At 38.1% G+C, this 17,051-nt stretch overlaps 1 protein-coding gene across 6 annotated transcripts in view; it reads right to left on the reverse strand.

Moving 5' to 3' along the window:
* Window positions 1-17,051, reverse strand: part of LOC126282160 (AF4/FMR2 family member lilli-like) — an 896,885-nt gene that overhangs the window by 155,130 nt on the left and 724,704 nt on the right. For all 6 annotated transcript variants that reach the window (XM_049981677.1, XM_049981681.1, XM_049981679.1 and 3 more), the window contains one exon: window positions 16,326-16,421. In XM_049981677.1, coding sequence (XP_049837634.1) covers window positions 16,326-16,421 — 96 coding nt within the window. The remainder of the gene's footprint in view (window positions 1-16,325; window positions 16,422-17,051) is intronic.

Here is a 17,051-nt window from a genome sequence, read left to right on the forward strand (position 1 = left end):
AATCTCTCCATTCCATAACTATGACATGAACATTTCTTTGCAAGATACAATGGGATTCTAGGGTGTCCATATCCCAGTTATAAATTTTACAAGTATCAACTGCAAGTGTTGCAAAGTGCTGTTTCAAGGACACAAAAGATTAACTCAACCTGTTTTGCATCAGCACAGGCACAATTGCTGCTTTGTTGTTTTCCCCTTGCGGTGCCACATATGTAAAACTGCAACGCCTGTGCATAATGCATTTTGTGTTCTGCAGTCTGCTAAAAGTGAATCTTTAATTTCAGTTCAACATGCATTTTGTTTGAAGTTTAATTGAGATTTTCCAATGGTATACACAGTTCCAAAATGACAATGTGAGTGTAAAGGAAAAATCATAGGCAATCAAAAGTATATGAAGATGATGACGATTATGTCAGAGCATTTTACCTTTGTAGTCCTAAAATGGGGTGTATATGTGGACAAGAAAAATTTCCGAATTTTCTGGTTAAGTATACACTTTTCTCAGGTGAAAGTACACTTTTTCTGGTTGCAAATGTGCTATATCCCACCAGGTGAAAGTAATTTTTCCAATGATAAGTGACCATATACTTTCCCTTGCAACTGCACAACTAATCAATCCTTTGCATGGTGAAGGGTTTTTAACACTGACACAGAACTTCCTAACACTTTAAGAAACGAAAGACAGCAAAAAAACAACAAATTTTGGAAAGATCTTTGATGCACGGTGACACATACACTGCACATTTACGTATTACGAAAGAACAAGCACACATTCCATCGAATACAGCACAGTAGTTTCCGAAGGGAAACTGAGACTACAATGTGATTTTGTTGGCCAAGCATACCTCAGTCATCTGTTCTCATCAGCCAATTACAACAAATATTTAGAGCACACGAAATGTGATGAAGTCAGCGAATAGGAACATCACTGTTAAATAGTGTGAACACACAATTGGGGAAAAGTTAATATACTTACGGCAGTGCTACAAGGAAAGTTAAGCTTTCACATATAATACCGCTAGTAAAAAATTTTTTTTTTCCATGGCTGTGGTTGGACATGATCCTAAAATCTCAGTACTTGAATGTTTCTGACAAGCACGATATTAAATTTCACTGCTGTGCTCTGAACATTTCATGTCTTACTTGGATGAATACATTTTCTGTCAACTACTATGACTTTTCCATAAAAAAGCAAACTGTACGTGAAATTGCTTAAGAACCCGTTTTGCATTTATAAGGATAATTATAGTTTTTACATTTTTATTGCATAATTAGTGATTATGAAATAACTACAATAAATATGAAAAACTAACTTTCATGCCTAGTCTTTTTTAGTGTATATTACTCGTAAGACATATAAAAAAATGTGCCAGTAAAATTTGAAATAATGGCATAAATGGCTGGTCTTCTGGGGCACAAAATTTTTGTAAGTGGCTGGTCCTCCATGTTAAGTTTTGAATAATAGTCTAACACTCCATGACTTAAGAAATTCATTGCACATTCTCAAAAGTTATGTAATTAATCTTGCATAAAAGGAAATTTACTTCAGAAGTAATGATTTTCAAACCACCATTCGCAATATTTTCCCACAACATGTTCATCGACATGTGGCCTATGCTATTTCTCGTGGGTTCCGCATAGAAAGTAGTTTGTTATTACAAAGTGTGGCATAGTCTGACACATTCTGCTGTCAGCAGACACTTCTGTGTGCACAAAGTTTTGTCATAATTGGTACATCATCTTTGCAACTATAGTTTTATTTTGGCATTATTGTTTCATTTATGTTTTATTGCTGCAGTAGTATTCTGAAGTAGCTGAAACAATAAAAAAATTCCCCAAATTAAAAAAAAAAAGGTTTTACCTGGATGCAAAAATTTACGGGTTTTTCCTAGATTTCCCAGGGCATATACAACATCTACGAAGTCTTTTTGGAAAGCAAGTCTTAGACTTATGTTGCCAAAGATAACAGTGTAGAAGGTTTTAGGAAACCTTTTACACTCACGTCCATCTTAGTTACAGTTGGTAAACGCATTAATGCCAAAGGCAAGTGAAATCTTCTAGCAGGAAGATGACTTTCTTGATTAAGTGGTGTTCAGTGTTGTGGCATCTTAACATGTAAGTGGAAATGTAACTACACACAATGTTCATATCCAGGAGTCAGAAGATCCTCATGAACTTTTACAATATCAAAGAGATTCCGCAAAGTTGAACTTTTTCTGCCACTGTATGCTAACGTAAGTGTACAGATCATCAACATCTTTGCGTTGAAGTTATCGTAAGAAGGGTGGCTTATCTGGGTATGTCGCAAGAATGGTTCTTTCCCCAACTAGAAGGGGAAGCTGAAAACTTTGTTTGGGAACAGGACTGGGCCCCATTCATATCTTTCTGTATGAGAGTGGTTGAATGCCAGAGTCTCTGACTGCTGGATTGGTCATAATAGTCAGTACAACAATTCTTTTCCACTGGCCTTGAAGTTCACCGGACATCATGCCATGTGATTTTTCCTTCGGGTCTTTGTAAAAGATTATGTCTACAGTTTGCCACTACCTAATAATGAGTCAGAGCTGAGACACACATTTGAATAAGCTATTGCTTTCATTAGTCTAGACCTATTAACCAAAGTGAGTAGAGAACTGGATTTTGGGTTAGGTGTGAGCTGTACAATTAAAGGTGCTTTAACTTTTGCAGGAAAACCTGCAGAAGTTTCCCTTCACTCTCATGAATGATTCGTTGAGATAGTCTAAGTGAAACTGCTACTATATGCCACTGAAACTGGAAGTAATTTTATGGACACACTGTGCAAGTATATGTGGAAGTGTACTTCACACCATACCTACGTAGTGTTATTTCATACCAGTATTTCAGAAAAAAACATCTTAAATTTTTGAACATTTCACGCATCTCTAAATGAAAAACTCAAGTCATAAAAGTTAGAAATAATTTGATGTTTTTGTGTATTATGATGATGCGTTATCTTTCCAATTTACAACTGTGTGTTTCTATCTATGCAAGAGAAGATTATTTCGATTCTTAGTGCAAGTAAATGACATGCTCTTTGCACTCATTTAGAAATCGAACAGCTTGAGAGAGAAAGAGGTAGCAAAACTAATCCCTGGAACTTTTCATTCATGTAAGTAGCTTTTTAACAGGTAACTAAAACAGTTTAATATTGTTACAAAATATTTTTTTCAGAAGAGTGTCTGCAACTGCGGAACATGTTAAATAAAATAAGTTGCCAGTAATTTCTTATTTAGGGCACAACTCGTTTCGAAACCTAAATCTTCATTTTCAGGTGCCACCGACTGCCAACGGGAGGATGAGATACTAGCATACAAGAACTATGAGGTTGACAAACTAAAATTAGTGGTAAAAATGTGCAAGTGGTGTATTCACATAATTATGGAAACAAAAATGTCTGTAGGTTGGGCCAGTCAGTCCTGAGGTATTACACACAGGTTAAACAAATACATTAAACTGGAAGGAAGACGCTAACAGAGGGAGGGATCTCAACAAAATAAAATCCGTAATAAACCAATACGTAAATAGTTGCACTCGTGCATAAGACCAGCAACCACAGCAGTGCAAGCAAGTGATGGAGGAGCCAATGTGGTGAGGAACCAAATTAGACAGCCGTAAAAGAGTGGGAAATGAGCTGACCGGTCTATCCAAAGATCGGTCTATCAAGAGATCCATAAAAAATATAACTACAAATATCAGAATAAATATAGCAACATCTAAACATGAGTGTTCAGCAAAAATACCTGCAAGTTAATACAACTCAGTTGTTACGACAGGCAAAGTGTCGTAGGAGAATGATATCAACTGTTAAGATCAGTAATCATGTATGGATTCGTCAGGGTGGGTCAGAACAAAGTGCAAGTGTACAAACTTTAGTCAAGATTAGAATGATACACACAACAGAAATAGCTCTCGACATAAAACAAATAAGTAAGAAATAAGAAGGGGGCTATGAACTAGGACTACAGAAAGCAAACTAAGAAAGCAAGCCCACATGTAGTGGATTAGAACATTGTAATTCGGGTACAGCAGGATTAATGCATACGCATTTCTTCCAAATAATTACTCACAGTAACTTTTTTGAAATTTTTGCTGAATACTCATGTTTATATGTTACTATACTCTCATCTTTGTAGTTCTATTTTGTATCGATCTTGTGAACCACACCTACATCAGCAGACAGATCCATCTCCCCACACCGTTACAACTATGTATTTCGGTTCCCCATCGCATTGGCCCCTACATCAGTCACTTCTCCTGCCTTGGTCAGCTGACTTCCTCGCCGTACCGCATTATTCACTTCTCTTCTGTGCTCTGGTTTTTGGTCTTATGCACAAGTGTAATTATTTATTTATTATTGAACTCATCTCTGTTCCAGTTCCACACGTTTGTTGCACAAGGGTGCGAAACCCCATGACTGACTGGCCCGACCTGCACACCTTTACGTTTCCATAATTACGCGAGTAAGTCATTTACACAGCTTTATTTTTCACCTTACACTTGGTTTAAGAAACATGAAAGAAGGTTGTATACATGGAAGAACCCTGAAGATACTAAAAGGTATCAGATAGGTTATACAGTGGAAAGACAGAGATTTAGGAACCAGGTTTTAAGTTGCAAGACATTTCCAGGGGCAGATGTGGACTCTGACCACAATCTATTGGTTATGACCTGTAGATTAAAACTGAAGAAACTGCAAAAAGGTGGGAATTTAAGGAGATGGGATCTGGATAAACTGAAAGAACCAGAGGTTGTACAGAGTTTCAGGGAGAGCATAAGGGAACAATTGACAGGAATAGGGGAAAGAAATACAGTAGAAGAAGAACGGGTAGTTTTGAGGGATGAAGTAGTGAAGGCAACAGAGGATCAAGTAGGTAAAAGGACGAGGGCTAGTAGAAATCCTTGGGTAACAGAAGAAATATTGAATTTAACTGATGAAAGGAGAAAATATAAAAATGCAGTACATGAAGCAGGCAAAAAGGAATACAATCGTCTCAAAAAGGAGATCGACAGGAAGTGCAAAATGGCTAAGCAGGGATGGCTAGAGAACAAATGTAAGGATGTAGAGGCTTATCTCACTAGGTGTAAGACAGATACAGTCTACAGGAAAATTAAAGAGACCTTTGGAGATAAGAGAACCACTTGTATGAACATCAAGAGCTCAGATGGAAACCCAGTTCTAAGCAAAAAAGGGAAAGCAGAAAGATGGAAGGAATATATAGAGGGTCTATACAAGGGTGATGTACTTGAGGACAGTATTATGGAAATGGTAGAGGATGTAGATGAAGATGAAATGGGAGATACGATACTGCGTGAAGAGTTTGACAGAGCAGTGAAAGACCTGAGTCGAAACAAGGCCCCAGGAGTAGACAACATTCCAGTGGAACTACTGACGGCCTTGGGAGAGCCAGTCCTGACAAAACTCTACCATCTGGTGAGCAAGATGTATGAAACAGGCGAAATACCCTCAGACTTCAAGAAGAATATAATAATTCCAATCCCAAAGAAAGCAGGTGCTGACAGATGTCAAAATTACCGAACTATCAGTTTAATAAGCCACGGCTGCAAAATACTAACACGAATTCTTTACAGACGAATGGAAAAACTGGTAGATGCAGACCTCTGGGAAGATCAGTTTGGATTCCGTAGAAACACTGGAACACGTGAGGTAATACTGACCCTACGACTCATCTTAGAAGCTAGATTAAGGAAAGGTAAACCTACATACCTAACATTTGTAGACTTAGAGAAAGCTTTTGACAATATTGACTGGAATACTCTCTTTCAAATTCTAAAGGTGGCAGGGGTAAAATACAGGGAGCAAAAGGCTATTTACAATTTGTACAGAAACCAGATGGCAGTTATAAGAGTCGAGGGACATGAAAGGGGAGCAGTGATTGGGAAGGGCGTAAGACAGGGTTGTAGCCTTCCCCGATGTTATTCAATCTGTATACTGAGCAAGCAGTAAAGGAAACAAAACAAAAATTCAGAGTAGGTATTAAAATCCATGGAGAAGAAATAAAAACTTTTGAGGTTCGCCGATTACATTGTAATTCTGTCAGAGACAGCAAAGGACTTGAAAGAGCAGCTGAATGGAATGGAAAGTGTCTTGAAAGGAGGATATAAGATGAACATCAACAAAAGCAAAACGAGGATAATGGAATGCAGTCGAATTAAATCGGGTGATGCTGAGGGAATTAGATTAGGAAATGAGACACTTAAAATAGTAACTGAGTTTTGATATTTGGGGAGCAAAATAACTGATGATGGTGTAAGTAGAGAGGATATAAAATGTAGACTGGCAATGGCAAGGAAAGCGTTTCTGAAGAAGATAAATTTGTTAACATCGAGTATAGATTTAAGTGTCAGGAAGTCATTTCTGAAAGTATTTGTTTGGAGTGTAGCCATCTATGGAAGTGAAACATGGACGATACCTAGTTTGGACAGGAAGAGAATAGAGGCTTTCGAAATGTGGTGCTACAGAAGAATGCGGAAAATTAGATGGGTAGATCACATAACTAATGAGGAGGTATTGAATAGGATTGGGGAGAAGAGAAGTTTGTGGCACTTCTTGACCAGAAGAAGGGATCGGTTGGTAGGACATGTTCTGAGGCATCAGGGGATCACCAATTTAGTATTGGAGGGCAGCGTGGAGGGTAAAAATCGTGGAGGGAGACCAAGAGATGAATACACTAAGCAGATTCAGAAGGATGTAGGTTGCAGTAGGTATTGGGAGATGAAGAAGCTTGCACAGGATAGAGTAGCATGGAGAGCTGCATCAAACCAGTCTCAGGACTGAAGACCACAACAACAACAACAACAACAACAACAACAACATTTTTCACTCTGGTATACCACACCTTTGGTTCTTGTATGCTAGCAGCCCAAAGATAAAGTTTTACACTTTGAAACCAGTCGTGTAATAAACAAGAAATTAATGGCAACTGAAGTAGATCTTTAGTTTTATTAATTACTACTACTAGCAACTATTTGCAGTCAGTTGCATACTGTCATTTACAAACCTTCTGTAATCACAAAACAAATTGTTGCAGTAGGAACATGGTACTGCTTCGTTATTAGCTGTTACATCTCAAACGAAATTTGTTGCAGAGTTTTCCCAGACAATGTATTGTTCCTAAAGAAACTCAATCTTATGTTACTGGGTATTTTCAGAGAAATAAAGTAGAGACTTGAGGACATTACAGAGCAATCGGCTGGTGACAAGTAGAAGGGCGTAGACACTCCACTCTAACATTCTCTTGCTGTTTGTTATAACTTAACTGCCTATCAAGCACAACATGTTAAGCTTTTGTCATGTACGAGCATTTTCTTTGAGATCCGCTGGAATTCACAAACCAAATGCTCTTCTTATAGAAAGTGAAATTACAACTGAAATGTCAGTGTAATAGGTGGTGTTTTGCATCACAAACACATTAAGTGTATAGACCACCACCAACATAACAGGTAATATCAACAGTGTCACAGTGTTTCAATATTTGATATACTGTGAAGGTGTGTGGAATTTAAACATGTACGTTTTCTTCTACCACTTTGAAGGAGCTACCTCCAATGTCATACACTAATTTAGAAGTATTTATTAAAGAGGTCACTATGGGTGGTTGACGTGAGAGTTTAGGTAACCTTTGTTTTAGAAAGGGAACTTCAAATTTGCGAAAAAACGGACAGTATAAATGTAACTTTTAATAATGCTGTAAATCATTACACAAGTACAAAGAAAAGAAACAGATCAGTGTGATCTGAATTCAGTAGACCTCAATGAAAAATATTACATACTTTCTGCACCACAGTTTAAGAAGTCTTATGCAACAGACATGATATCATCATGTTGGAATTTCATCATTTGACAAACCACAGTAGAAATTGCTGAAGAGATTTACTTAGGGTACAAAAATAGCAATTTACATGCGTGTTGAAGTCTGCACACTCTGAACACGTCAACTATTAATCATATCTTCCCCTTGAATATTAAATTTTATCAATTTTTATGTACAACAATATAATAAACTTTATTAAAAAAAAATACAACCATCACCCACTTGGGCATGTATACAACTGGTTGGCTGCTGTATTTATTAAAATAATATAATCTACAGCCACAGAGCTCAACAAACAGTAAAGTGGATAAATTAATTAACAAACTACAAATATGTCATCAATCACTTATGACCTCAGAACAACTGGTCCTGACAGCCTGCCAGTAAAGCATGTACCTGGAAGCCAAAGGGTTCCGGAATAAAATTCCCATCAGTCCACAGAAATTTTCAATCCAACTTTATCTAGTCTTCAGCTCTAAATAATGTGGGGAGTCATCAGAAACAACAAGCAGTTCAGATTCCATGTTAATCTACAGCTCCCCTTTCCCCATCAGGGTAACTGGTAGCACAGGGACACAGAAGTCGCCGAAGTGGCATCCAATACGTGGGCCAGACTGAATGCAGTTTTTAATTGCTTTACTCTGCTCATTTAGGGAAATAGTGGGCTGATCCCCAAATACTGCCACAGAGAATATCCACTGCTACCCTGGCCCACAATTTGAAACCAGCCACCTTCAACATATATTTACTGTTCTACTTTTTACACACAAACCTAAGCTGTCTAATCTGCTACAGGGCTTCTTTTCATCATCATTTATGTCATACTTACTTTTAAGTATAGTATTCCATATTAGATGTAAGACCACTTATAAAATGCATGGCAAAGTGTGTGCTCGTGAGCCATTCCCTTTTGTCAGGTGCTTCCCTGTCCAACTACTCACACTGCACCATTAGAGCCACGGCAAGCAATACAAGAACAACTGTCAGTCATTGTGGCTATTATCTAACATCATAAGACATGAACAATTAAAACTAAATAGTTAACAATGTAGGAAGAGACGAACTGTTACTTACTGTAAAGTTATGGGCCTCAAAGTGCTGGAGTTGGCAGTTGTATGTGCATGATGTGTGCTTGCTTATGTGTGTGAATTCCGCGTGTCTCTCCCTGTCACTGATGAAGGCTTTACGTTAAGCAGCAAATCTGTCTTTCTTTGAAAACTTTTAGTTACATATTTGCCTCAAACGATTAATGATATATTTATGTTGAATTTATTTAACTTGATCTTGGCAGTTTCTGCAAAATTGATTGGAGTTAGTTTGCAATAAAATTATGTTTCTAACGACTGCATTACACTAAGGAGATTTAATGGATTTCTGTGGCGAAAATGTACTTTCATAAAAGTATGTTTATGTGAAGAGAGATTTTATTTTCAGAGTGAAGTCTGCGAGTTTTGGGCATCAATTTTGTGGAACAACTTCAAAAACTGCAGCATGTTTCAGTTCTGGGAACCGGGAATGGCTCAAATTGTAAATGGCAAATTTCTTTTGGAAGGTCAACTCCAACACTTCCAAGTCTTATTTTAATTTGGTTATGAACGAACATTGTATTGGACTCTAGATACTGAAAATCTTCAAAGCAACTATGGAAACTTGTTGCTGACTTCATCAGTAATGGAAGTAAATCTTTAAAATTTTGCTTCCATGTATTCCTGATTCAATTCACTGTGACTCGGGAAATGACAGATTTTCCTTGCTTAGTTACAATTTGCATAATTTTTATACAGAAATGTATTAATATCTGCAAACATATCAGGAATAGGTGTTCCTTTTCATACAAAGCTGAATTAAAAATTCCTCTAATATTTGTAAAATCAGTTTTAAATACTTATACAAAGTTTATCCTTCAGCTAATTTTCAAATTCTGTGGTCCCCAATTTTACCTCATTATTCCAAACTTAAGGAGTTATTTTGTAAGTATGGAAAAGTTAACTTTTCCTGAACTCGGACAACAAATTTCGGAAAGAAGAAATATGTGTCTCCATATTCCACATCTACTTCTTCAAAAATTGTTCAAATTGTGATTTATTTCCTTTGCGTATTATATTTGTAATTTACGTTACATCTTTCATCGTGGACAGCATGCTGAAAATTTTCCCTGACAGAGTATTTCCTGATGAGTAATTCAATGAGAAGTTAAGCAACTTGTTACAGTTCATCTTTCCTGACTAACAAAGCCATTTTCACCACAGCTAGTGCAACATCAGTACAAACTGCAGAGTATTGTTTTCAAACCGTCGGTTTTCTCAAGACACTTTGTAATTTATTTAAAAATATCCAAACCTGTTTCTCTCAGGAACTGAAGTAATGCCAGTAACTCTATGTGTACAGAAAAGTCGTCCATTATCATGCAAATCTAAATCACTTGTTGATTAAGATCTGTTAGAACAGTACTCTCCCTTACACACAAAGAATAAAAACAGTTTGCCATTAATTTTTTTGACCCATATCAAAAAGGGAACTTTTACAGTGTTACTGACAAAGCAGTTTTCCAAAAGCATTCAACAGCATTGTAGTAACCAAATTCTTCTGCCGTTTATACTGCAGATTCTTTTTTAAGAATGCAGTCGCTGAAACATTTGTTAAGTTCACTATTTTTAAGCATATATCACATTTATTTATTTATCAGCTAATTCAATCTACACAAGATGAGCCTTTTTAAGTTATTTAATACATTTTTAAGAGGTATTGCCATGTGTCTCTGTCCACCGCTGTCTTCTGCGAGTTGAAGCCCGCTACTTTCCTGAGTTCCTTAGCCCAACAATCAGGTGGTCTTCGTTTTTCTCTGGGACTCCACTCTAAAACTGATTTTGTCCCTCTTCCACCCTTTGTTCGTCCAATATGTCCTGCCCACTGCCATTTTAGAGTCTTAACCTGTTCTATATCTTTTACTCCTGTTATTGCTCATATGTCTTCACTTTCCTGTCGATTGTTCTTAGTCAGACCAAACATTGACCTTTCCACAGTCTCTGAGCAGTTCTACATTTCCTTTTGAAAAGTTAATTCGAAGTCCGAGTTTCACACCTATACTTTAAAATCGATAGGACACACTGATCAAAAACTGTCTTCTTTAAGTAGACTGGCATGTTACATTTGAAAACTGTTGAATTCCTTTCATAAGCCCTCCAACCCAGTTTAATTCAATGAAAAATTGCAGGTTTCAAATCCCCTTTTGTGCAAATTAAATGCCCCAGATAAGCGTATTCTGTAACATTGTTTAGGATGTTGCCGCTCAGTGTTACTTTTCCTGCAGCTACCCACTTATTACGCATAGCCTTAGTTTTAGACTGTTTTGTTTTAAGTCCAACTTCCTGACAGCAATCTGTTAAGTCTTTAATAGAGGACTGCATTTCCATCTTACTGTTAGCTAGAACCACTATATCATCGGCAAATCCCAGGTTGGTGAGCCTCTTACGATTCATCCTTATCCCTCTGTTGTTCCAAATACTTTTGGACATAGCCATCTCGAGAACTGCTATAAATAACTTTGGGGATACAGGATCGCCCTGCTTTACTCCTCTTCCAATGGGAAATTTGCACATGTTTTTCCGATGTTGATAGATGCTACAGAGATGTCATAAATGTTTCAAAATATGTTTAAATATTTTGTTTCCCCTCCTTGCTCGGCCAGTGCTTGTATGACTGCAGTGTGGCTGACAGAATCAAAGGCTTTTTCGAAGTCAATGAAGGCTATGCATAACGTCATTTCATACTCATTGGCTCGACTAATTACCTCACACAGTGTGTTTATATGGTCAATTGTACTGCAACCCCTGCAGAATCCAGCTTGTCCTATGGGCTGTGCAGTCTCCACTACCATTTTAATGCAATTTACCAGGACTTTAGTTAACACATATATAACAGACGGTAAGCTAATGGGGCAGCAGTTCTTCAGATCATGAATACTTCCTTTCTTATGTAGTAAGATTATGTTCGTTTTGTTCCAGCAGGTTGGGATGCTGTCATTCTGTATACACAAAGTAAAGACTTTGGCCAGCTGTTTCTCTGTTTCCTCCCCTGTAATGATGTGACTGAACTCTCTTCTTGAAGACTTGCTGGTTCATTATTCACTCAAGCGAATTGTTCGTAGTGAGAGTAGTACCCATGTGTTGCTACATTAAGTCGAGAGACATGTGGAGCAATATTACTGCCTTTGTTTAGGCTTTAGCTCCTGACTTCCCATCGCAGGATAGTTTACTCAATGAGGCAGAATGTGGAGATCAATGTGTTTTTGTTCCACATGGACAGCAACACGAAGATGGTACTACAGAGGAGCACGACGCTTAGTAACCATACCTACAAAATTCGCACATGGAAGTGAAGTTATCAGTAATGTGGTCTCCATAGATTGCTGAACCAACACACTGCACTGAGGACACTAGAATGAACACCACCCAAATTGTGGGTGCAGTTTATTTTCTTCCAATGACTTATTATCTGAGCAAAGGAGTTAACCCCCCCCCCTCCCCAAATTAGGTGGTCCAGGAGACTCACCCAGGATACAAGGTGCCACACTTTTCCAGAATTGAATCCATCTCATGGGATAAGAACCTGGGCCAGTATGCTAGCCAGTTTTGATGTAGTGTTTAGGTTGTTTTCCTTATCTAGGCAAATACCAACTTGGTTCCCACATCACATCTCTGAATCTCTGATACATAATGCACAAACACTTTGAAAAATAATGTTACATCTGACCTCACAATGACACTTGACTCAGAGAAAAGGGGTATGTGGATCCACCCCACCCCCAGGGGAGGGACTGGAGGAGCTGGCAGTAACTTTAAAATCCTTTGTCCTGTACTGTAGGTACCCGATTATAAGAAGGTGTTTTTTCCCCTAATTCGTCATTTGAAAAATACCGGGTCATCCTATATTTGCAGATTATTCAATTGCTGCTGACGTCAATGTTTCTACATTGCTTAATAGATTCATATAGGAGTCATCTTAACGTACTTTTACTATTAATGTTCCATATGAATTTGTTTTGAACAATCCTGAAGGCTAGCGCTTCATGTTCGAATAGCCTCAATATTTCCCAAAACGCCACAGCACTCGATACAGTATTGACCTTACTCGCACCACCACATGACATCTGACTCATACCGTTAGTGCAGGAGAGACACAGAAAACTATGAAATGGCGAATACACCAATAGAATTTTCTCACTTTGAGAAAACTGAAGAGCGACTGTTTAATTGTAAAAAAACCATTCATGCAATCTTGGCTGTTGAATAGTTTTTACCAACTACAACAAAATTAATTAATAACTGACAATTTTGCGAAACACCAGAGGAAATGCATTAAATTCTATGAACATACAAACTTTTGTTGTATTTGAATATTTTACACTATGAAAATCAATCAAAAATATCCGGAAACTTCCAAAAATGTACGTTTTTCACATCGGTCATTAGACATCGTGAGAGCAGAATGGGGCCCTCCCCGGAACTCAGGGACTTCGAACGTGGTCAGGTTATTGGATGTCACTTGTGTCATACGTCTGTACACAAGATTTCCATACTTCTAAACATCCCTTGGTCCACTGTTTCCTAAGTGACAGTGAAATGGACACGTGAAGGGACATGTACAGCACGGAGCTTTCAGGCCGACCTCGTCTGTTTACTAACAGGAACCGCTGACAGTTATAGAGGGTCTTAATGTGTAATAGGCAGACATCTATCCGGACCATCACACAGGGTTTACAAACTGCATCAGGATACACTGCAAGTACTATGACAGTTAGGTGGGAGGTGAGATAACTTGGATTTCAACGTCAAGCGGGTGCTCATAAGCCACACATCATGCCAGTAAATGCTAAATGACACCTCACTTGGTGTAAGGAGTGTAAACATTGGACAAATGAACAGTGGGAAAATGTTGTGTGGAGTAACAAATCATGGTACACAATGCGGTGATCCAATGGCAGGATGTGGGTATGGCAAATGCCAGGTGAATGTCATCTAACACCTTGTGTAGTGCCAACAGAAAAATTCGGAGGTGGTGGTGTTATGGTGTGGTCGTGTTTTTCATGGAGGGGACTTGCATCCCTGGTTTCACGTGGCACTATCACAGCACAGACCTACATTGATGTTTTAAGCACCTTCTTGCTTCCCACTGTTGAAGAGCAATTCGGGGATGGCAACCATCTTTCAACACGATCCAGCTCTTGTTCATAACGCACTGCTTGTGGCGGAGTGGTTGTATGACAATAGCATATCTGCAAAGGACTGGTTTGCACAGTGTCCTCACCTGAATCCTATAGAACACCTTTGGGATGTTTTGGAATGCCGAGTTCATGGCAGGCCTCCCAGACCAACATCAATACCTCTCCTCAGTGCAGCACTCTCTGAAGAATGGACTGCCATTCACCAAGAAACCTTCCAGCACCTGATTTAATGTATGCCTGTGAGAGTGGAAGCTGTCATCAAGGATAAGGATGGGCCAACACCATATTACCGATGGAGAGCGCCACGAACTTGTATGTCATTTTTCAGCCAAGTTTCTGAATGTGTTTGATCACACAGTGTAGCAATAAAATTTCTCATATATGTACAGGTACCGTATACACAGCTTTTTAAAGTACAGATAACATCCAAAGGCAACAATCTCCTCGATTCGGAACCCAAGTCAATATTTTGTTCGTTTTCGAGAAACTGTGGAGATTTACCAAATGGGTTGCAAACGATAAATTCAGTCGCTATTTACATATTAGAATATGGGGAAAAATGTTATCGGCTTTTAACCAGCTTTAGAACAAGACGACGACATGCAGGTGAAAGGAGAACGAAAATTAATCCAGGATTAAAGACCTGGAAAAAAAAAGAAAAAAAAGGGAAAAAAAACGAAATAAACTACATTAAACTGAATGCAATTGTTATTGTAAGAAAAGAGATAGTACAACAAATGTTACTCCATTGCGAGATGAGTGAAAATTAGAGAACTGGAGTGAAGCACGACTTATCTTTTATTTCTGTATTAGGTTGTGGCGTTACATATGACCAGCACCCTGGAAAATATTGCTGTCCACGTTATACTGTTGCTAAAGCACAATTACAGGGGGGGGTGGGGGGGGCTCAATGAAGCCAGCTAGGCTGTGAAACTGGATGCGTGCAGAGTGCAGTAGCGAGTAGAAGTTACGTCGTGTTGCCAACCAGAGTGTACTGCGCACTTTGGCTTTTTATGAACACGTACCCCATTTAAGTTGCAGTTTACCTGAATCCATTTCCACTCTGAATCTAAATGACAAATTGGACAAATAACCAACAATAGCATTCATTTATGCAGAATATGCTATGAGTTTCGAATGGGACCAGTGGTGTACTTATGTGTTCCATGCAGCTGAATTGTTGACGCTCACCATGGTGCGAATGAAAGGGAGTGTGTCAGCTGCTGGCTCTACACAGCCCACGAGAGAGGGGCAGAAAGACGATATGTTTGGAAGTCTCACGCCAGTATAAAGGCAAAATCCGTTACAGTTTAAAAAACAGTTGCGTTCTCAGGTCCCACCAGAACCACAATAGCAACATATTCAGAAGAAACGGGCAAATATTTGTGACAATGGAAAAGGCTGTGGAGATAAAAATGTAAACAAACAATACTAACTTTTTAGGTAGATATCTCACATCAATAAAAGAGTGTAATTTTGATTAGTCTGAATGTGCTAAAAAATAAATTTTTCTCAAGGAGCCTAAAAAAAGTGATCATCTTGTACTTGCATAAATACATTTTATTAATACGATTGGTACTTCACAAGGTTGGAACAGTGCCTTACCAGCCCCTACAAATCAGTGGCCAAAACATGAATGGGAGACAGGAAAAGGGTCTCAAAATATTTTTAAAATATACGCGAGTCTGGGGTGCTTGTTTATTCAAAATAGGATGTATCTGATGTCCTTAGAGGCGGCCTACTCCATCGTCTCAAACAAGTCTAATCTTGAACCTTTCATTCAAGTGGAGGCATGTTATTCAGCTACAAAATTGCTTTTTATTGTGTCCAATAAGTCTGAGCATTATCATTCAGCAGCATCTAGTCCTAGAAGATGAAGAACTTTTACACAATTACTGGAGTCAAAAATTTGAAAATTGCACCAAATAGTTGTATTACCTGATCAATCTGAATTCCCCAAGGTATTTACTAATTTTTAACATCTGGGATGTATGTGTCAATAGTTTACTGGCTAGTGTCAACTCTATTACAAGTGACACTGCCACTAATGTTTGTAACACGACCCTACACGAATTCTCACTAAATTACCTGTATGAATGTAGGATCGACCTCATTACCGTACTGGATCACAATAATCTGATTCAGCTTACACTTGTTTACTTTGGAAAGAAGCATTTATCTGGTACATACTATTCTATTTAGTTATCTTCTATCAAAGTAGTGTTAGTGAATCGAAGGAACATTCTTACCGCATTCAGGTGAGGATTGAAGGTGAATTTGGTCTCTGGCTCCTTCCTTGGAGTAGCTATTGCTGTCACGGGAGTCACACTTCCTCCAATCATCTCCTACAAATGCAAATACATAGTAGTTAGGCGTAATACAGAAACTGAAACAAATATGAAATGAAAATGTAAAAAAAGAGTGGCCCAACAAATCTATAACACACTAAAATGTAAAATGTATGGTGTTTCACGTCAACACAGCACCATCAGTTTATAATTCACCCACAGAACATCATTCCATAATTAATGTTTGAATGGTTCAGACAAATCCGTCAACTGGTGGTTCATATAAAAATTTACCTTCCCCGAAATCACATGCGTGTTAGTAAAAGAATTCACAATTTCTGACATGTCAAAGCATGTAATGGCTACACTGCAAATCCTAATCATACTATTCTAATCAAGAGCCTTCAATACTACTAGAAGTTCCACATTATTAAAATAATTGAACCAACTATGTTTTATTTCTATTAAGTTGCTTACGTTATAACGAAAGGTCATTGAGCAAAGTTCTCAATCTCATTGTTTTCCTTCACCTTAACACAAAGTTAAGAGGCATATACATACTAACAGCATCATTACTAGACATATGCCATTTGGCTTAATAGAAAGAAATTGATATGTAAGGTACGATCAAAAAGTTTCTCTTCGAAGGCCACACTAACCCCCTGCCTAAATGTCGGTAATGCTCCA

The sequence above is a fragment of the Schistocerca gregaria genome, chromosome 7 (assembly GCF_023897955.1).
Source record: "Schistocerca gregaria isolate iqSchGreg1 chromosome 7, iqSchGreg1.2, whole genome shotgun sequence".
Taxonomy (NCBI): Eukaryota; Metazoa; Arthropoda; class Insecta; order Orthoptera; family Acrididae; genus Schistocerca; species Schistocerca gregaria.